The following is a 22601-nucleotide window of genomic DNA, read 5'->3' as shown; positions in this document are numbered from 1 at the left end:
ACAGAGCTGGAGGAATCAGGCTCCCTGACTTCAGACTATACTATAAAGCATCCGTAATCAAGACAATATGGTACTGGCACAAAAACAGAGATATAGATCAGTGGAACAGGATACAAAGCCCAGAGATAAACTCATGCCACCTATGGTCAACTAATCTATGACAAAGGAGGCAAGAATATACAATGGAGAAAAGACAGTCTCTTCAGTAAGTTTTGCTGGGAAAACTGGACAACTACATGTAAAAGAATGAAATTAGAACACTCCCTAACACCATATACAAAAATAAGCTCAAAATGGATGAGAGACTTAAATGTAAGACTGGACACTATAAAACTCTTAGAGGAAAACATAGGAAGAACACTCTTTGACATAAATCACAGCAAGATCTTTTCTGATACACCTCCTAGAATAATGGAAATAAAAAGAAAAATAAAGAAATAGGCCCTAATGAAACTTAAAAGCTTTTGCACAGCAAAGGAAACTACAAAGAAGACGAAAAAATAACCCTCAGAATGGGATATAATATTTGCAAATGAATCAACGGTCAAAGGATTAATCTCCAAAATATATAAACAGCTCATGCAGCTCAATATTAAAAAAACAAACAACCCAATCCAAAAATGTGCAGAAGACCTAAATAGACATTTTTCCAAAGACATACAGATGGCCAAGAAGCAGATGAAAAGCTGCTCAACATCATTAATTATTAGAGAAATACAAATCAAAACTACAATGAGGTATTACCTCACACCAGTCAGAATGGCCATCATCAGAAAATCTACAAACAACAAATGTTGGAGAGGGCGTGGAGAAAAGGGAACCCTCTTGCACTGTTGGTGGGAATGTAAATTGTTACAGACACTATGGAGAACAGTATGGAGGTTCCTTAAAAAACTAAAAATAGAATTACCATATGACCCAGCAATCCCACTACTGGGCATATACCCTGAGAAAACCATAATTCAAAAAGACACATGCACCCCAATGTTCACTGCAGCACTATTTACAATAGCCAGATCATGGAAGCAACCTAAATGCCCATCAACAGATGAATGGATAAAGAAGATGTGGTACATATATACAATGGAATATTACTCAGCCATAAAAAGGAACGAAACTGGGTTATCTGTAGAGACGTGGATGGATCTAGAGACTGTCATACAGAGTGAAGTAAGTCAGAAAGAGAAAAACAAATATCGTATATTAACGCATATATGTGGAACCTAGAAAAATGGTACAGATGAACCGGTTTGCAGGGCAGAAATTGAGACACAGATGTAGAGAACAAACATATGGACACCACAGGGGTAAAGTGGCGGGCGGGTGGGGGTGGTGGGATGAACTGGGAGATTGACATACATACGCTAATACGTATAAAATGGATAACTAATAAGAACCTGCTATATAAAAACATAAATAAAATTCAAGAATTAAAAAAAAAAAGAAGTTAATTCTACGATAATACTCATCTCATGTCTTGACCGAATACTGACCTGCTATTACGGAATTTGTTGAATTCTAACCTCCACATGAATGCTATACTATGAAAGTTTACTTTTCTAGTAGACAGATATATCTAATACGAAAAAAGTGAAAACCCACTGTTACAAAGAAATAGCAATTATAATAAGGAGTGATAATCATTTGTCACTCTTAAGACTGACAATAATTTTTAAACCACAACATTTCATACAGACAAGGGTATGATAAAATGGCCATTTTCATATGTTGTTGATGCTATTTAAAAGGCAATTTAATGATCTGTATTAAATATCTGTTATCAAATGTTATATAGTTTGGAACCTATAATTTCTCTCTAGGAATCTATTCTAAACATACAGTCAGAGCTGTAGACAAAATGTGCAAGATGATTATGTTTGCATTTATGAAGCAAAAAAAACCCACAATAGAATGGTTAAATAAATTCTATAATGAAATATTAAGTAGCTATTAAAAATCATGTTTTGAAAAGTATGTATATATGTTTATACATAAACACTATAACAAATCCATTAATGTATTAACTGCATTACTTTTTGGTGATGGAATCATGGGTGTTTTTCCTAGTTTGCGCCTATGTGTATAGTTTCAAATTTTCACAGAGTATGTATTATTTTTATATCAAAAAAAGTTTTATGGTTAAAAAAAATATATTTTAAAATATAACTGTTTAAGTAGCCAACTCTCTTCTTTCATGTTAAATCAGCATTCATAATAAACATGACATCATAAGTCAAAGCATATTTAAAAGTTTTTTTTTTAATCACTATTACCCTAATATGGTTGGTAGAGCTTTTCAAATTTTGACATCTGAGAACAATAAACGTAGAACAAAGGTGTAACTCAATTCAATGAACAGAGAAATAATAAAGTGAGCGTCATGAAAAAACAGTCAATCACCTGTTTTGTGTCCACCTCTCTATTAACAAAAGTATAAAGATGATGGTAGGTAGAACTATTGGTTTTCACATTAGAAGTTTTCTTTACTTCAATGTTCTGAAAAATGAAACAGAAAATAGACTGTTAGGTTAAAAGTATTAATTTTCATTTAAAGCAGGATCCAATGAAAAATTAATTTTGTATTTTAATCAGTTATTCATTTTTTCCATGAGATCATGCACTGTATTTCCATTAAGCTGGAATTTAGGTTTAAAAGCCAGATTATATTTCTTTTGTTTTTTAAAATAAAATTATTTTATTTATTTTTATTTTTGGCTGCACTGGGTCTTTGCTGCTGCGTGCGGGCTTTCTCTGATTGCGGCAAGCAGGGGCTAGTCTTCATTGCAGTGCGCAGGTTTCTCATTGTGGTGGCTTCTCTTTTTGGGAGCATGGGCTCTAGGCATGTGGGCTTCAGTAGCTGTGGCTCGCGGGCTCTAGAGCGCAAGCTCAGTATTTGTGGTGCACGGGCTTAGTTGCTCCGTGGCATGTGGGATCTTCCCGGACCAGGGCTTGAACCTGTGTCTCCTGCATTGGCAGGTGGATGCTTAACCACTGTACCACCAGGGAAGCCCCAGATTATATTTCAACAAGAATACTGAATAGGTGATGCTATACAGTCTACTACATGATATTAGGAGGCACATAATGTCAAGGTGCTCTGCTATTATTGATTCTAAGTTTGATCATTTGGTTATGGTGGTTCATAATCACTGATAAGAGAAAGTTCTCTCTTCTTTTGTCTAACAGAAGTAGGCCAATGAATAAATGTAGAAGGGTGATAGATACCTATTTGGTGCCAAAGTATCATTTCCCAGATTACTTGGCAATTGAAAAGAGAAAAATGTACCTTTATAATGGAGATCTCTTGTAGTCACATAACCACATCAGACAAATACAGAATATAAGAAACTAGTCTCGTCTATTCAAAAAGTCTGAAATAAAATGTTGGCTAGGGTTGGGGGAGATAATGTTTCACATTGAGAGAGACCAAGAGACAAAGCAAGCAGAAGCAACAGGTAAACCTTGACTGCATCCTGGTACATTTTCTTAGTGTGATGTTGTGGTTGCATAAGAGAATGTCCTTATTCTAGCAGAGGCATGCTGAAGTATACAGGGTGAAATGCAATCTCTACAATCTATATTCAAATGTATATATTTATTCATTCAAATGTATACACAACCATTTGAAATCTACACACAATGCAAAGAGCTGTTCCTTTGTACTCTCCTTTTAACTTATCTGTATTTTGAAAATTTTCATAATAAAAAGTTGGGGGAAAAAAGCACAACCACACTTTTACATATAATGCATATTTGCCAAATCATTCACACAGACAATATTTTGCTTGCTTTAAAATTCTGACCTTGGCTTGTTAGGAACATTAGGAATTATGACAAAAGTAATCAAAAAAACATGGATAAAATACTGCCTGCCTTTTAACAAGGTACTGAGGGAGTGGCTAAAATTTGCCTTTCCACTTGGATCTTGTTGGATCAAATGTCACATGGCAGATGGCTCAACATAAAAGCAGGAAGGCTGACAAAACCAGAGGCTTAAGACAAGAACATCTGGTACTTAGGCTGATCATACATATATAAAATACACTTGTCTATACAACTAAATTAGATATCCCTGTATGTGTATTTTTTTTTTACTTCTACTTAACTTTTTTGATAAAAATAACTATGTAATTTTGATAATCATCCAAACTAGCCATTTTAATAACCATAACAAGATAATCTGAACGAGAGGCAAGACCTTTCAAAATTAATTTCTGCTTAATAAGTTAAATGTTTTTTAAAAAAAATAAGCTCCAAATCACAAAATCAAACATTTTACTCCCATAAAGAAACAGGCCTCCTTATCACTTTACATAATCTTGTGTAAATTTATTAATTTATCTGAACCTAATTTATCTATAAAATGGTAACTATTTACAATAGTCAAATCTTGAATGTAGGAAAGTCTTTAGGGCAAATAATCCTTTTCTTTCCCAATAAAATAAAAAACATTACAGTTTTTCAAACAACAAAAGAAATTTTTGAGACAACTGGGGAAAACTGAACACAGACTGGGTATTGGATTATATTGAGAAAAATATTATATTAGTATTGTGCTTTTTAAAAAGTCCTTAAACATCAGAGATACATACTAAAGTATTCATAGGTAAAATGATATCTAGGATTATTTTTAAATATTCCAGATATGTGTTACCTGTACAGTTAAAAATTAATACAAATGGTATTTTGACCTACACTGAATTCTAATAGTAAAGAAGAATTATTATAACCTAGCTCGAATACTCAAAGTAATTCACCTCAAAAAGAGTTGGAGGAGGAGGTGGCAGACTTGTAATTTTGGCAGATCTCTCTTTTTCCGCAAGCAGTGCTTCTTTTCGAGCTTTTATATGCCTTAAAAAACACAAGATGTCATAAATTAATCTTTCAGATAATATTACAGTACAACTCTTAGGGTTAAGAATATAAAAGCCATTACAATCTCAAGAAATTCTCCAGTCTGATCCCACAGGCTCAATATGCTGTTTAATAAAGAGTCTATACACAATGAACAGGTAAAAAGATGTTTACCAAGTGAAAGAGGTGTATCTAAAGATATAAAGCTCCACAATGGGGAGTGACCCAACAAACACCTAATGTTCTTTAGTTGAGAATAATTTAGAGTAAAAAAACTAGAAATTATCGATAAAGATGGGCCACTGTATAAAATGACTACTGCTGACTAGTAACATGCTCTTTCATTTTTACAACATGCAAAAATCTCATCAATGACTTGCAGAGTCTACAACCTCTTTTAATGTTCATAATTGCACTGACTTTTTTCTTTTTATATCGGAGGCAGACAGATTTTGGTTGACTTGCATTCTAAACTAGTAATACATTTCTCCAGAAACTTAGTAATTGCCACTACAGTCAGACTAGAAGAGAAAGCTCATTTGTTAGTATGTTCATCTAAGCAACCACTCCCCCACTGCATTATTTTAAACCAAGTTTAACAAACACAATGGATATACTGACTTTTAAAAAGTATCCAATGTACCCTTTACTTCCAGCCACATCAGTTTCAGTGGAGAATATGGTAAAAATCACTATTACTTTACCAGGTTTTTTGTTTCATTAACATTTCTTTTTGATTTTTCTGTACTTTCAGGGCCTCTTTATGCCTCATTTCTGCTTTTTTTTTTCTTTCTGCTGCCCGGTGTGCCAGAGCATTTAAATCAGGCTCCTAAAAACAAATATTACTTAAAATGTCATGTTAAACAGGATTAAAATGTCAAATATATGATAATATGGGTGGTACCCAGTAAGGGCAAAAATCATGACGGTGTATTCAAATGAAACACTGCACTAAAGCACAAAATTAATGATGGCATAAATAAAGCTACAAAAATCTGATGTCAGAACTTATGGCTATTACTAAAAAACACAAACTAAAACCAGGGACCAAGAATATTTTGATTGCCACATTCTTTAAAGAGTTCTCTTATTCCCTAAAAGTTTGGTAACAAAGACGTGCCTTCTTTGGAACCCAGCTTGTTTATTTTGTGTGACTACCTCTGGGACCACAATCTAGCATTTTCCAACCATAAAGCACAATAAACAACAAAATAAGGTCAGAGAGCAGTCTTAAATACTGAGTTAAGTTCTACTTTGCCTTTGTGAAAGTCATCAAAGAATTTTTACTGTCTGTGAATGAACTCAAGTGTATACACACTCCACTACCCGTTTTGGAGGTATGAGGAATAATGAATGATAATGAAAATGAAACCAGAAATCTGAATTCACTCCACTGAATCTGTCCAAAATCCTTGAAATGAATAACAACTTCTAATTCTGAAGGTTATTATTTTATTTACACAGACAGTTAAGGACTGGAAGAGAATAATGTTTGTTTTTTTTAAATTGAAGTATAGTTGATTTACAACGTTGTGTTAATTTCAGGTATACAGTACAGTGATTCAGTTATATACATATATATATATTCTTGTTCAGATTCTTTTCCTTTATAGGTTATTACAAAATACTGAGTATAGTTTCCTGTGCCATCCACTAGGTCATTGTTGGTTATCTATTTTATATATAGTACTGTGTATATATTAATCCCAACTTCCTAATTTATCCCCCCCCCCACCTTCCCTCTTTGGTAACCATAAATTTGTTAGAGAATAATGTTAACTTAAACATTACTGGAAACAGATTATTCTTGACATGACTCTTACTAGGAAATGAACCTAGCAGAATTCTTAAATTATATTAAATTTACAAAAAAGTTCAGGCTGCCCACAGCAAATTCTATACATGAAAACATTTTTATAAGTGTCTAACAACTGTAATCTGCTTTTAACAAGTATCACTACCACAGGAAGGTAGTCAAATAAGTGCTCACTTACATTTTCTTTGGCTTGTTGATGCCCCTCTCCCATATTTCTTAAACTTGCCAAATACAGTTTTTCCAAGTTCTTTATTTTCTGAGTTTGTGATTCCTCCCATTCTGTCCTTAGTTCTTCTGCCAAACGAGTGAGTTGCTGATTTCTCCTCTGTTTTATATCTTCTCTTATTTGTAAAGCAATATCTCTTTCTTGTTCTCGAACCTGAAGGATGAGTATTTAACACATTTTATGAAAAGAGGCTTCCTTCAACTTTTTTGAAAAGCTATTTGGAAACAGGAACTTAAATGAATTCTCTTTAGGTATTAGCTACATCAATTCTCCTGAATATTCATATTATATTAGATAAGGCCTATTTAAAGCAGAAAATCCAAGTGATGGAGGAAAAATTAAAATCTCAAGACTACTTCTAAAGTTCCATGATTAGCAATTATGTTCCCTCCCCAGAGATCTAATCGGACTGCCATTATCATTCTAATACCATACAAGAGACTAAATTGGTAAGCATGATTCAATAAAATTTATAGCCCAGACAAGTACAGAAAGATCTAGATGAGAATTCCGTATCTGTAATACATCATCCCCAATTCTAGACAGAACGGCACCTAAAATGTTTCACAAAGACTTAACTACGTAACTCTAAAAAGACTCCTAAAGACGAAGAATAGACAACTTCTGAATAAATTTATTTCAGTAGCTAATTATCTTTGAAGAAGTAAATCTTCCTCAAAGTCATTCAAATATTCTTGCTCGAATCTTCATCAGTTACATATGATTTTTAAAATGAACTATTTTCAGCAATGGGGTTGGGATGTTGGCCTATGTTTTTGTATTGATTCATAGGTTTTTTTGTTTGGGTTTTTTTTGTTTTTGGGTTTTTTTTTTTTTGCCTTTATGTCAGATGATGTATTCTGCAAATTTATTGGGGGAAGATCTTGGGAAATAAGTATTGCATATATACGTTTTATATATATATATATATATACACACACACACACACATACATAAAGAAAAAAGAAAAGAAAAATATTGCTAAATATTTAATAATCTCAAAAAATGAACTATTTCCTAATAATTACTGAGTCAGTCCTTATCCTCAAACTCTTCTTCAATATATTTACTGTTTCATCATACTTTTCAAATGTTCCAAAACTAGTTAATACGCAAGAACCAGGGCTCTTGTACAGCCAGAAAAGACTGTTAAATGCGACATTTTATTTAAAACACTCTAATGTAAAAAATACTGATAATTTGGGGAAAACAAAGAATTTGACACTATGTTCCAAATAAATCTTACCTGTAGCAATCTTAGTTTTCGTCTTCTTTCATAATCTTCCTTTAAAATGAAGGCTTCCTCATTAGGACTCAATCTCAGCTTGCCGGCGGCATTCACCACCTTTCTCTTCATTTTCATGTAGTACTTTAAATATGAAGGTTCTGATTTTTAAAAAATATATATCTATTAAAGTAGGGCAGCAAAGATTAGAATAATTTTTAAAATTCATATTAATATTTTTTACCATTTAAAGGGCTGTGTACTTGCAAATAAAATAGTTTGGGTAAACTAAGTCCAACTTATTTACAAATAGCAATTTGTTTGTTGGCTGCATCAGGTCTTAGTTGCAGCACATGGGATATTTCGTTGCAGTGTGAGGGCTCTTTGTTGTGCCGTGCGGGCTTATCTCTAGTTGTAGTGCACAGGCTCCAGAGAGTGAGGGCTCAGCAGGTGTCGTGCAAGGGCTCTGTAGTTGTGGCGCGCAGGCTCAGTAATTGCAGCACGTGGGCTTGTTGCACCGCAGCATGTGGGATCCTAGTTCCCCGACCAGGGATCGAACCTGGGCCCCCCTGCAATGGAAGTGCAGAGTCCTAACCACTGGACCACCAGGGAATTCCCTTTCCGAAGCTTAAGCACCACTTATCCTTGAAGCTGCCCTCCAGTGATTCTTGTTCCACCCACCTACCACTCATTCCTGACTTGCCCACCTGTAATGAATATTACCTTCACATTCATATGGGGACTAACCTTATGCTATCTTGGTATCACCTTCCTCTCGTTTTTCATCAATTACAGCTTGCCCTTTCTAGTTAGATTCCTAACAATTAAAGGACCGAGGCTCTAGTTTTTTTTTAGTTTTAGTATTCAAATTAAAATAATAACAATGAATAACAACTACCAGGCATTATTTCACACGCTGTGGATAGATACTGCTTTCACTCAGGTGTAAAAACAGCAGCCAGAAGAAGCTGGGGTTATCTAATAGCAACTAATACTTTCTCAATGAATTTTCCACCAAAATGTAAGCTCAATGAGGGCAGGAATGATCTTATTCATGGTTTTATGTGCATAGCCTAAAAACAGTGCCTTGCATGTAAGCAGGTCCTTCAGTGTGTTGACTGAATGAATGAATGACTCATTCAATGAGTTAATTCATGTAAAGTGCTACATACATATATGTGGTCACTGTTACAATCTGATGCCAAAAAAGGAGTAATCTTTTCCAGTGCATCCCACTCAGCTGATACTCACAAGGCTTTGGTAATGTACGCACAAAACTTTGGAAAAGTGCCAATTGTTCTCTTTATTTTAGACAAGAAGAAACAAAGGCCTCTTAAGTTAAAGGACTTGACCCAAGTGACAATATCTACTGGCAGAACCAAGGGAAGATCCCGTTTTCTTACTCCATATGGCTCCTAACTTTCTGAAATGCTAAAATATATAGAGTGAGGAAAATTCTGTTTAAGCCAGTATATTCTGCAAGTGGGGACTGAAAAACAGGTAAGAACTAAACAAAGAAGAAAAAATTGAGCAAGATTAAATTGTCTTCACAATGCATCTTTATTCATTTGTCTGAAGGTCTCTGAAAAATCACTCATATTCAAACTATTAAAACTAATTTTTGATAAGTCCCACATAGTACCAAAGGAGAAAAAAGCAAAAAAGAGACATATTATAAAATTCCATTTACATGAAATTCAAAAACAAGGAAGACCGATCCATGATGAAAGAGGTTAAAATAGGGGTCAGTCATCTTTCTGAGACTACTGAGAAGGAGGGGGCACAAAGGAGCCTGCTGGAGTACTAGAAATATTCCATATTTTAATCCGTATGATGATTTTACACAAGTGTAACAGGTGTATACATATGTAAGGATTCCTCAAACAGTACACTTAGGTTTGTGTATTTAATTCTAAGTTAAACCTCAACAAAAAAGAAAAAAACTTAACTTTTCAGTGTTTTGAGTATCCATCCATTTCATTTCCTAGAGGATTACAGGAAAACATAATACACTTGTTATTTTTACCTCCTAACATGTGATAGAATAACTGTTTTCTTTTGTATATCATTTTCTTAATTTTTGAACTTATTTGGAAATAATCTGACTTAGAATTCCCAGCTTCTCTAAATGTCAACCGTAGTACAATGACCAAAACCAGGAAATTAACACTAGCACAATACTTTTAACTAATCTACAGACAGTATTCAAATTTCATCAATTATCCCACTGAGGTCCATTTTCTGGACCAGGACCCAAGCCAAGGGAAACATATCCTTTGACTGTTGTGTTACTCTGGGTCCTGCAAGATGCCAAGATAGGATGAAACCCACAAAGATTTTATTAGGGGAAATTCTGTGTGAGGGAAAATGGGGAGGGAGCTGGTAAAAGATGGGAGCATTTCAGATTTCCATGAAAGTCAGACACTGAGTGAAGGAGGAAGGGAAAGTTGGATAGATGCCTCTTAGACTGCCATGCAGTCTAAGGAAGGTTCAGCAAGACTTCTGGGGAGTCCTTAAGCCAGAATCCCTTTTGTCTTAGGAACGGGCCTGCCTTCACATCCATACCAGGCTCAGTCATTAACTAGGAGCAGTCCATAGAAGGCATCCATGCAAACAGACTTCAGAACACTGGGGCTGAGGGTCTACGAATTACGTTCTAATGGCTGCCAAGGTTGTTTTGCCTCCTTCAACTCCTCTAATCTGAGACCTTCCTCAGTCTGTTTTTTTTTTTTCCCCCCTCAAGATCTTGACATTTTTAAAAGATGCCAGTTATTTTGCAGACTGTCTCTCAATGTGGATGTGTTTAATCCCTTCTTGTGTTTGGACTAAGGTTATGCATTTTTGCCAAGACCACTGCAGAAGTCACTAGGCACCCTTCTCAGTGCATCACACCAGGAGGTAAGTGATGTTAACATGATGCAAGTTTTGATCACTTGATTAAGGAGGTGTCTAACAGGTTTATCCACTGTAGATACTACTTTTCCTTTTTAAGTATTTGGTGGAGATAGTTGAGGCTATATAAATATCATGTTCCTCACCATACTTCTATCAACTGAGTTCAGTATCCATTGATGACTGCCTGAAACAATTACTAAGGCATTTGTCAAAAGGTATTCTCTATTTCCATTATTCCTTCTACACTTACCAGCTGGAATCCTACTCTAAGAAAGAGTTTCCCCCATTCCCTCACTTTAGTATTTATTCATATCAATATGGATTTTCAAATTGTATGTATTCTAACTGACAAATAATAAAGGTGATGCTACTTATCTTGCAAGACTTTGTCCTGAGGATTAAATGGCAGCTGGCACATCGTAATCACATATACCAAACTTAGAAGATCTGGGTTCAAGGCCCAACACTACCACTTTAAAGAAGAAAGACCCTTAAGTCACTTTGGTCTCGTTTCCTTAAACTATATAAGGGGAATCACAATATCGTGTCCAACAGGTTGTTCTAATGATTATGTGACTTAACGAATATAAACTGCCAAATATTTTCTAAATATTAAAGATTCAAAATTCCCCACTGTTGTAAAAGCTCGGGTTTGTGGCAGGACTTAATATCTAAGAAATTAAAGGTGAGAGACACCGAGAAAGAGTACGCTCTCCGCATGAAACAATTCCAGGCAGTGCTCTTAAACGGCTACCAGGATTGAGGCCACTCCGCAGGTGACCGGGGGGCAGGGTGGGCAGGACGCAGCCAGAAGCATTCACAGTAGCGACCGCGAAGGGCCTCCCGGCCGCCCTGACTTGGAAGCTCAGGGACCCCGCGAGACCCGATCCCGGGAGGACGCGCAAAGCCACCCGCGCCAAAGGCCCCGGAGTGACCTCTCGCACGAAGCAGGCGGGTCTGGGTCGGGACGCGCGTGCCCGCTGCGCCGGCGCTCCTCCCGGCCGCCTGCCCGACCCCAGCCCGACCCCAGCCGGGGCCCGCGGCCCGCCGAGGCCGGAGAACCGCGGGCCGTCCTGCGTGCGCAGCACCCCCTTCATCCAAAGCACACTCCCGGTTCGCGGCCTCGGGGAGTCGTGCACGCCCGCGGCCGCAGGGGAGCCGGCGCGGCCGTCACTCACCCGGGAAACGGGACCCCGGACTCAGGAACCGCGGCTCAGACAGAGAAGGTCTCGGCGGCCGCCACACACCAGCCTCCCAACAGCCGTTTGTGCGCCTGCGTGGCGGCCATCGCCGAGCTCCCGTCACTTCCGTCATTCAAACCGCCCGCCAATGGCGCGGCGGAACCGCGGGAACCCGCCTCGTCCCGCCTCCTCCGGGGGCCGCCGGGACTGCCGCGCCGGAAAGCCCGCTCCCTGCGCACGCGCACGCGCAGGCCCTCCATCGGCCCGGTAATTTCTCACACCGGGGGCGGCTCACGGGTTTTACCTCACCTCTCACAACGTGCTCATTTTGCAGATCGCGAACAGAGGTCCGGAAAGGGGAACACGTTTACCCAGAGCCATGAGGGTGACGTTAGTCTTTAGTGCCATCATGAAGATTCCTTGGGATATGCATCCTTTTGTGTACTGGCTGTGCAATTCATGTGGTACTATTACGGTGCAGTTATTTATTTTTTTTTAATTTTATTGAACTATGGTTGATTTACAATGTGTTAATTTCTTCTGTACAGCAAAGTGACTCAGTTATTCACATATATTCTTTGTCGTATTCTTTTCCGTTATGCTTTGTCACAGGATATTGAATATAGTTCCCTGTGCGATACAGTAGGACCTGTTGTTTATCCATCCTATATATAATAGTTTGTCTCTGCTAATCCCAGATTTCCATTCATTCCCTCCCCTACCTTGCCCCCCCCCCAACCACTAGTCTGTTCTCTATGTCTGTGAGTCTGTTTTTGTTTAGTAGATACGTTGATTTTGCAGTTATTTTCTGATAGCTTTCAACTCGTGCAACAGTGAACCGTATCATGATACTCTGTGCCTCCAGAGGTCTGCCACACCTAGAACATGTCAAGGATTTATCTGCTGTAAATAACGGAGAGTCAGAAAGGGGGATGAGCACGGGTTCATATTTATTGAGCACCTATTCTGTGCCAAGTACAGTGTGCTAGGTGCAGGGGAGACAAGGGTGAATGGATTATGACCCCATCCTAGATTTTGTAGTCTAGAGGGTGAAACATGCCAGGAATCAAAGAATTGGAAAATGGGGAGTGGGGGAGAGGGAAGTTGCTGATATGATCAGATCTGGCTTCATTGTGGAGAAGAAGTCAGAGGAAGTTAAGACTGAAGCCAAGGCAGGGAAGCCAATTAGGATTCTGCTGCAGGAAGTGAAAGATGATCACGATAAGAATGGATAAGTGAATAGATTTAAGAGGCAAATAGGAGGTCAGACATCGGGAGTTGATGGTTATCTGGTTATGGAAGGCAAAAAAGAGGGAGAAATCAATGGTGATGCCCAAGTTCCATATTTAGCAACTGAATGGATGGGGATAACATTCTCCTAGAACACACAGGAAGAGGATCAGGTTTGGGAAGGGAAAATGAGTTAAGTTTTGAACATTTTAAATTTGAGCCGTTTCTGGGATATCTTGAAAAAAGAATGAATTCCAGAAATATTTAGGTGGCAAAATAAGCAGTACTTGACAAACAATTGCTTGTGAGTTTAAAGGAAAAGGGAGAGTGAAATTAACTTCACGGTCATTGGCTTGAGGAGCACTATTATGGTGCCACCAGTAACCAAGGGAGGAGTCAGAAGTGGGAGTCAGCTTAGTGGGCAAGGTGATGAGCTCAGCTCTGGACATGTTGGGCTTCATGTGCCTGTGGAATGACGTGCAGCAAGAAGAGGAATACAATGGTAGACAGCCCACAGAACTGGGCTAGCGTATAGACTCAGGTTTCATTTCCATGTGAGTTATAACCAAAGCTATAAAAGTGGATGAGATCATTTAGGGAGAATTTGCAGAATGAGAAGAGCAATGAACTAAGGACCAAACTCTGAGGAACACCAAGACTTAAAGGAATTGGAGAAAGGAACTGTCAAGTACACAAAGAAGAAATAGTGTGGGGACTTCCGTTGTGGCACAGTGGATAAGACTCTGCTCTCCCAATGTAGGGGGCCCAGGTTCGATCCCTGGTCAGGGAACTAGATCCCACAAGCATGTTGCAACTAAGAGTTCGTATGCCACAACTAAGGACTCCATGTGCTGCAACTAAGGAGCCTCCCTGCCACAACTAAGACCCAGTGCAACCAAATAAATAAAATTTTTAAAATATCAAGAAAGAAGAGAAACCATTATGTTAAAAAAAAGAGGAAGAAGATGAAGAAGAAATAGTGTGATCCAACTTGGTTTTACAGACAAGGAAGCTGAGTTAAGAGAAATTCAGTGACCTGGCCAAGAGCACATGTAAGGGAAGGGTACAACCAAGACTAGAGTTCATGTATTTATCCCAAATACTGGGGTTCTTCCTCCCTGCTTCCCTATCCGTTTCCTGTCACATTTATCTTAATGAATAGCTGTATTTATTCTAAACATACCTCTTCAACATCCTCAACACAGATTCATAGATACTCTCCCACACCCAACAAAAGGTGTGCCCATTATTTCATGTCTTGGGCTAGTTTTAGTGCCCACCATGTTTTCCAGGAGCACCCTGCACATTCCCCATGATGGCACTTATCAATTCTTATTGAAATGACCTGTTTATTAGGCACTCTGTTGATTAGACTCTGAATTCTTCAAGAACCAGGAGTGCATTTTGTTCAGTTGCCTGCCACATAGAGCTTCTCAAATGTTGGTTAAATGAATGAATAAATGAATGAATTATATGCATCACTTCCTCTACCTCCATCCTGGGCAGAAATCTTACAATTGAAGGTTTTGAATTACGACTTGTTATGGTTTTAATAGGAGGCACTGAGGAATCCAAGAAAGCCCAGTGGGCCTAGAGTCAGAGTGTTTGGTTTAGCATCATAACTCTGAGACTTTCCAGCTGTAGGACACTAAGCCAATGAGCCTTAGTTTCTAGTTTGATTCTCTACTGTTGCCAACCAAGCCAACCCAGAATGTCCAGAATGGCTCACTCATTATGACTAGCACTTGATCCTGATTGTCATTTGAAAGCTCAGCTGCAACTGTTGACTGAAGTGCCTTCATGAGCCCCTTCCATGTGGATTGGACTTCTTACTAGCTGAGTTTCAAGAGGGTGTCCAAAGAATAAGTATTTCCAGGGCAAGAAAGTGAAAACTGCGAGTCCTTTTAAAGGCAAGGCTGAGAAATAGTTATAGTAAGTTCTGCCACAGTGTACTGATTAAATTTCATAGGGCCAGCCCAAATTCAAGTGAAGGGGAAACAAAAGCCATCTCTCAATGAAGTGACAAAAAAATCTGCGGCCATCTTTAATTCACCACCGTTTCCTTAGTAATACTTGACCAGCCCTCTTCACAGGCTGGTTGTGAGACTCAAAGGCATGAGTCAAAGAGAGCACTTATAGGGTTTCCCTGGTGGCGCAGTGGTTGAGAGTCCCCCTGCCGATGAAGGGGACACGGGTTCGTGCCCCGGTCCGGGAAGATCCCTACATGCCGCGGAGCGGCTGGGCCTGTGAGCCACGGCGGCAGAGCCTGCGCGTCTGGAGCCTGTGCTCTGCAACGGGAGAAGCCACAACAGTGAGAGGCCCGCGTACAGCAAAAAAGAAAAAAAAAAAAAAAAGAGCACTTACAAACTCCAAAACCATGTTAGATACATTAGCAGCTATTTTATATATAGGAAACTTCCTCTCCTGTTCTCATACAGACCCAGCCCTCCAGGCCACAGGGGTAGGCATGTGACCCAGACTGGGCAAATCACAGTTCTCTATCTCCCTTGCCATTGAGATTGACCCAAGGATAGGAACATAATCTAAATTGGGTCAATCAGAGTCTTTCACAGGAATTTTCTTACTGGAGTCAGCAGGATGAATATTTAACTCTCTGAGCTCATGTTATGATATGAAGCTGGAGATTCCCCAGCAAGATTTCCCACCATGTGGTCACCCACAAGCTGGTCTGAAAGAATAAGTTTGACAGTCAGCCAGGAACACAGAGAGAGAATCCTGACAGTTGTCAAGTGCCTGGATCCAGCCATCCCTGATGTGAGCTCTTTCTAAAGCTTACTGGTAGGAGCCATTAAGTTCTCCCTGACCTTTTACTTAAGCTGCTTTGAATGGGAGTTTCTCTTGTTTTTGAAAATTGAAAGAGGCTGTAGGTTTACATTTAAATTCTCACAGGCAAACGACATCTGGGCATCTTGGGAAATAGCATAGAATCAAAGTTAAGATATTGGACCTACAGTCCAACTGCCTGGGCTTAAATTTCTGGCTTAGCAACTCTGTGACCTTGAGTTAGTTCCTCAACCTCCTGAGAAGTCAGTTTTCTCATCTTTAAAAGGGATGTAGTAAAAGTACTCAAAAGGTTGTGAGGTTTAAAACTCCTAAGAAAACGCTTAGCACAAAGCATGCCATAAATGTTCTTTTGTGGCTTTTATTTTAATACATTCATCTCAGACTGCAGGAGGCAAAACCAAAACCAAACCAAACCAAACAAAAAAACCTTTGAAATGTGTTTATTAGTGTTTGGGGTTTAATTTTTTTCCTATATATATACATATATATATTTATTACAGTCGCATTATCCAACTTAGGTTGTTTCCATATCTTTGCTGTTGTAAGTAATGTTGGAATGAACATGGGTGCAGATATCTTTTCACATTCCTGTTTTTGTTTCCTAGGTTATTACAAGATATTGAATATATAGTCAGGGTTTAATTTTTAATTAGGTCCTTTTGTATTTTGTTGGCTTAGGGATAGGTATATAGGTTTAGCTTCTAGTGTTGTTACCCCACTAGGAATGAACATTAATAAGCAATGATCAAGAGGAAGAGTTTCCCCTAGGCAGTAACCACATTAGTGTGACTGGTCGCTATGCAGTGCTGCCCCTTAAAAAGCAATGGAAGCCGTTCAGGATTGGAGCAGTTTAAGATGTTTCTCTGATGGTAACAGTTTCACTGTTTTCTTTTTTTTTCCAAATACTGTTTACTTCACTGAAACCTGGAGACAGGGAAAAGGTACGTGAAAGTCTGGGCCACCAAGCCTAGGATTGCACGTTGACAACAGCGACATACAGGGCCAGGGTGCTGAGGGCCAGCAGCTCCGTCACCACCGCTCGGTCCAGAAGTGCCATCCAGCTGTCCAGGGAACACAGATGGATGAAGGTCTCCATGACGAAGGCCTTGTAGACGCTAAGGAAGGAACATCAGTAGGAGGAATGCTGGCCGGAAAGTGTGGTACAGGTCGTAGCGTGTTATCATCCACACCTGGGCAGATGCGACAATGTAATGGACCAGACTGATGTTGGAGTCAATGCTCATCTGGATGTATTTCCAGTCAAACTCAATGCCCCGAGCTCCAACCCAGAGAGGGATGCAGCGGGACATAATGAGCTCGACGGTGGCCCAACCCAGGGCAGCAACCATGATCTTGTATTCCCCCTTGCCGGCATTCCGGGACATGACAAGGTTTAGGCCCATCAGGTCTGCCCCATCCACGCTGGCCTTCATGAACTCCCCAATGAAGTCATAGATGCCGCCTTCCCAGGTGGGAAAGAAAGTGGCCAGGAACAGCATCTTGCACAGCTGCACGAAGAGGTAGGTGACCCCGGCCTGGACGCACTTCCAGAAGGCGTTGTACTCGGACAGGCCGCTGCACTTGTAGGTGATGAAGTAGGGGAGGTAGGCCACGGCAAAGCAGTTACCGAAGTGGAACAGCGTCATGGCGCCGGCCGCCCGGCTCGCCGGAGCGCGCCTCTCTGCCTCGGCGTCCTGGCGCCCGAGCGCAGGCCTGGCGCCCACCGGCCAGTTCCACTGTTTTCTGAGTTCCTTTCATCTTTATCCACATTCAATATGGGAGATTGGCATTAAAGTTGGGGTGGGGGGCCCTCAATAATTCTCATGTATAAAGTCCAGAAGAAAGGGAATCACTGCAAGGAGAGAAGTAATCAAACTTCCATCTGACCATCTGCCAACTAGCCTTTCTCTCTCTCTGGCATAAACACCACAAGAGCTTAACAAGTGATAATATCTCAGAATAATTTACAGCCAGTAACAGAAGTGAGATTAAGAGTGCTCAGCAGGAGATGAAAGATGGGCTGGGAAAGGCTTTTAAAATCTATAAATATTTTTAAAAAAATGTGTGTGGGTAGATCCGGAGGTGGGAGGAATTGAGCCATTTATTTAAGGAGAGTGAGAATTGAGAGGAAAGAATAGGGAAATTAATTTTGTTTCATCTTTTAAATCTTTTTCAGCTAATATGATTTTTATTAATATTACTAATATTTATTAAGCCATGAGGGTGTAAACCATGAGTTACATACTTAAAGAAAAGACAGGGAAGTCTGAATGAAAAGCGGGAAAAAAGGAAATTGTTTACAACCCAGACATGTACACAGCAGTTGAGGAGGATTAGGTGGGCTGGGGAAGAGCTTTGCAGCTGGAGTCAGAAGATGTAGGTTTGGACATCTGCTTGACCAACAGTTAACCTCTCTGAGGCTCCATCTTTATCTATAAAATGGGGATGAAAATACCCAACATTTATTGGGCACTCCATGTGCCAGGGACGCTAATACCTTTCCTATCTTATAGAACAGTTGTAAAGACTACATTTTAAAAAGTTAAGTTATAAAAACCAACTAGGAAAGGTTGTAAATATCCTACATAAAAACATATACATAACTATAAAAGATCATACTACAATTTGACCACCTGTGCCGACTCCGGGCAGGCAATGTCCACTTTGCAGTTTGTTTGTTACTGCCATTTGACCTGCTTTAACTGATCCAGCCTTTATACAACAAGAATCAGCATTATTTGGTCATAGTGCTCTTCATCCAAAATGATTTCCATTTCCCAATGAATATAACAATAATCTACACCCTTGCCACACAAAGTGTGATCCAAGGACCAGAAGCATTGGCATCACCTGGGAGCTTGTCAGAAATGCAGCCTCTCAGGCTCCATCCCAGGTATGCTGAGGCAGAATCTGCATTTTTACTAGATTTGCAGGCAGTTTATACACACATTAAAGTTTGAGAAACACTGCTTGACACAAAGCCCCATGTGGGGCAAATTTAGGACAGAGTAATTTATTGCCAAATAGGAATAGAAAAGGGGAAATAAATGAATCATAATATGAATAAGTAACAGAGGCAGACCAGGACACTATCTAAAATAGGGGAAGAGAGCCAAAGAAGAAAAAAGGAACAAAAATGATTACAAAAACAACCCAAAAGCAATTAAGAATATGGCAATACATAGATATCTATCAATAATTACTTTAAATATAAGTGGACCAAATGCTATAATCAAAAGATGTAGACTGGCTGAATGGATACAAAACCAGACCCAAATATATGCTGCCTACAAGAGACTCACTTCAGATCTAAAGACACACACAGGCTAAAAGTGAGGGAATGGGAAAAATATACTACCCCCTAGATCAGGGGTTCCCAACCCCTGGGCCATGGACTGGTACTGGTCCATGGCCTGTTAGGAACTGGGCTGCACAGCAGGAGGTGAGTGGTGGGCGAGTGAGGGAAGTTACATCTGCCGCTCCCCATTGCTCACATTACCACCTAAACCAGACCCCACCCCGTCCGTGGAAATATTGTCTTCCACGAAACTGGTCCCTGGTGCCAAAAAGGTTGGGGACAACTGCCCTACATTTTACTAATACAGACCATGGCCACTTTGTTGTATAGGTTTATGGTGTGGTTGAAAGAGTATACTGGATTTGGAGTTCTTATTCCAGCTCTGCCACTTACGAATTTAGAATATCAGTCACTCTGAGACTCAATTGCCTTACCTATAAAATGGGGATTATAATATCTATAATTTACATGAAGCATTGAGCACAGAACTGAGAAACCATTGTTCCTTTCATCTCCCTTGATGGAGCATGTCCAGGAGGGTAATAATAGGATGGGTTGGTGTTATCTTTATGATGGATTAGCTCTCACCCAGAAACTTGGGAATGTATCTACATAGTGGGCATCTTAATAAGATGGTAATTGGGAATTCCCTGGTAGTCCAATGGTTAGGACTTGGCGCTTTCACTGCTGTGGCCTGAGTTCAATCACTGGTCAGGGAACTAAGATCCTGCAAGTTGCATGGCGTGCTTCCCCCCAAAGACGGTAATTATCCACTTATAAGCATTTTGGCTATGTTGTATTCATTCATTCATTGACTATTCATTGAGCAACTACTAAGTGCCAACCAAGTACTTTGACTGAGGATACAGTGATGAACCAGATATTGAGGATATAACAAATGCACAGGACAGATATGATCCTACCCTTGAAAAGGCAGTGCAGACATGTGAACAGCCTCTCACAATACCTCATATTAAGTGCAACAGCCTGCACGTTCCTTGCTGGCTTTTATTCCCAGCTAGTGCCCTGTTTGAGTCTAAAGTGTGGTTGCCACATAAGTGGTGAGCTAGTGAGGTGGCCATCAGAAGTCTGTGGGCTTCCTGAGGGCTTAAATTAGCAGAAAGAAGGAAGAAATGACTATTGAGGAGACGATTGATGTGTCTGCTACCCCAGAGATCCAACACATATGGTAAACCCGTTACACTTTCCAGAAAGGAGGAACCCCAGCTATAAATCCTTGGCACCAGGAAGAAGACAGGTGGGGATCTAAGATATTCTAGCAATTTTAAAGGGAACAGAGTATTGATAATATAATGCATATGGTGTCACTGTGTGTTGATGGAGTAAAATATTTATTTAAATGCTTGTAATGTGTTGAAACAGACATATTGAGGAGAATTCTGCACTTCTATGATACAGCCAAGCACAGCTGAGAGAATTAATTTATGCTTGTTGCAATCTCTATATGGTTAGACTTGTATTTTTCCTCAGCATTTCAGAAAGTGATGACATGGGACAATCTTTCAGCCAGACAGACCTTTATAAGCATTCCTGCCCTGCCTAAAACTTACAGTGGTTCTCTTTACATAATACATCAACCCTAATGTCTCTCTTTTTTTTAAATTTAATTTTATTTATTTTTTTATACAGCAGGTTATTTGTTATCCATTTTATACATATTAGTGTATATATGTCAATTCCAATCTCCCAATTTATCCCACCACCACCCTGGCTCCCCCGCTGCTTTCCCCCTTTGGTGTCCATACGTTTGTTCTCTACATCTGTGTCTCAATTTCTGACCTGCAAACCAGTTCATCTGTACCATTTTTCTAGGTTCCACATATATGCTTTAATATACGATATTTGTTTTTCTCTTTCTGACTTACTTCACTCTGTATGACAGTCTCTACATCATTCCACGTCTCTACAAATGACCCAATTTCGTTCCTTTTTATGGCTGAGTAATATTCCGTTGTATATATGTACCACATCTTCTTTATCCATTCGTCTGTCAATGGGCATTTAGTTTGCTTCCATGACCTGGCTCTTGTAAATAGTGCTGTAATGAACAGTGGGGTGCATGTATCTTTTTGAATTATGGTTTTCTCAGGGTATATATGCAGTAGTGGGATCGCTGGGTCATATGGTAATTCTATTTTTAGTTTTTTAAGGAACCTCCATACTGTTCTCCATCGTGGCTGTATCAATTTACATTCCCACCAACAGTGCAACAGGGTTCCCCTTTCTCCACACCCTCTCCAGCATTTATTGTTTCTAGATTTTTTGATGATAGCCATTCTGACTGGTGTGAGATGATATCTCATTGTAGTTTTGATTTGCATTTCTCTCATGATTAGTGATGTTGAGCATTCTCTCATGTGTTTGTTGGCACTCTGTATATCTTCTTTGGAGAAATGTCTATTTAGGTCTTCTGCCCATTTTTGGATTGGGTTGTTTGTTTGTTTTTAAATTGAGCTGCATGTGCTGTTTATATATTTTGGAGATTAATCCTTTGTCCGTTGATTCACTTGCAAATATTATCTCCCATTCTGAGGGTTATTTTTTCGTCTTGTTTGTAGTTTCCTTTGCTGTGCAAAAGCTTTTACGTTTCATTAGGGCCCATTTCTTTATTTTTGTTTTTATTTCCATTACTCTAGGAGGTGTATCAGAAAAGATCTTGCTGTGATTTATGTCAAAGAGTGTTCTTCCTATGTTTTCCTCTAAGAGTTTTATAGTGTCCAGTCTTACATTTAGGTCTCTCATCCATTTTCAGCTTATTTTTGCATATGGTGTTAGGGAGTGTTCTAATTTCATTCTTTTACATGTAGCTGTCCAATTTTCCCAGCACGATTTACTGAAGAGACTGTCTTTTCTCCATTGTATATCCTTGCCTCCTTTGTCATAGATTAGTTGACCATAGGGGCATGTGTTTGTCTCTCGGCTTTTTATCCTGTTCCATTGACCTATATTTCTGTTTTTCTGCCAGTACCATACTCTCTTGGTTACTGTAGCTTTATAGTATAGTCTGAAGTCATGGAGTCTGATTCCTCCAGCTCTGTTTTTTTCCCTCA

The 22601-nt window shown here is 39.3% G+C and overlaps 1 protein-coding gene, 1 non-coding gene and 1 pseudogene across 15 annotated transcripts in view; all 3 read right to left on the bottom strand.

Moving 5' to 3' along the window:
* Window positions 1-12322, bottom strand: part of CEP295 (centrosomal protein 295) — a 48253-nt gene extending 35931 nt beyond the window's left edge. For 5 of the 14 annotated variants that reach the window (XM_027087733.1, XM_027087732.1, XM_027087734.1 and 2 more), the window contains exons 1-6: window positions 12195-12281; window positions 8143-10105; window positions 6849-7049; window positions 5559-5683; window positions 4758-4851; window positions 2401-2496 (exon numbers count right to left, since the gene is read on the bottom strand). In XM_027087733.1, the coding sequence (XP_026943534.1) occupies window positions 2401-2496; window positions 4758-4851; window positions 5559-5683; window positions 6849-7049; window positions 8143-8259 (633 nt within the window). In that variant the 5' untranslated portion in view covers window positions 8260-10105; window positions 12195-12281. Of the gene's footprint in view, window positions 1-2400; window positions 2497-4757; window positions 4852-5558; window positions 5684-6848; window positions 7050-8142; window positions 10106-12194 lie in introns of those variants that run through there. The other 9 variants (XR_003428894.1, XM_027087735.1, XM_027087738.1 and 6 more) reach the window with 7 other exon arrangements.
* Window positions 8660-8733, bottom strand: TRNAG-UCC (transfer RNA glycine (anticodon UCC)). The gene has a single exon. It is a non-coding gene; the product is annotated as a tRNA-Gly (tRNA).
* A 4804-nt stretch (window positions 12323-17126) lies between the features above and the next one.
* LOC113609997 (transmembrane protein 147 pseudogene) lies at window positions 17127-17893 on the bottom strand (annotated as a pseudogene).
* Between the last annotated feature and the right edge of the window lie 4708 nt (window positions 17894-22601).

Source organism: Aethalodelphis obliquidens, unplaced genomic scaffold (genome assembly GCF_003676395.1).
Source record: "Aethalodelphis obliquidens isolate GAN/ISIS:26980383/991018 unplaced genomic scaffold, ASM367639v1 scaffold60, whole genome shotgun sequence".
Lineage (NCBI taxonomy): Eukaryota > Metazoa > Chordata > Mammalia > Artiodactyla > Delphinidae > Aethalodelphis > Aethalodelphis obliquidens.
This window is presented reverse-complemented; position numbering and strand designations above follow the sequence as displayed.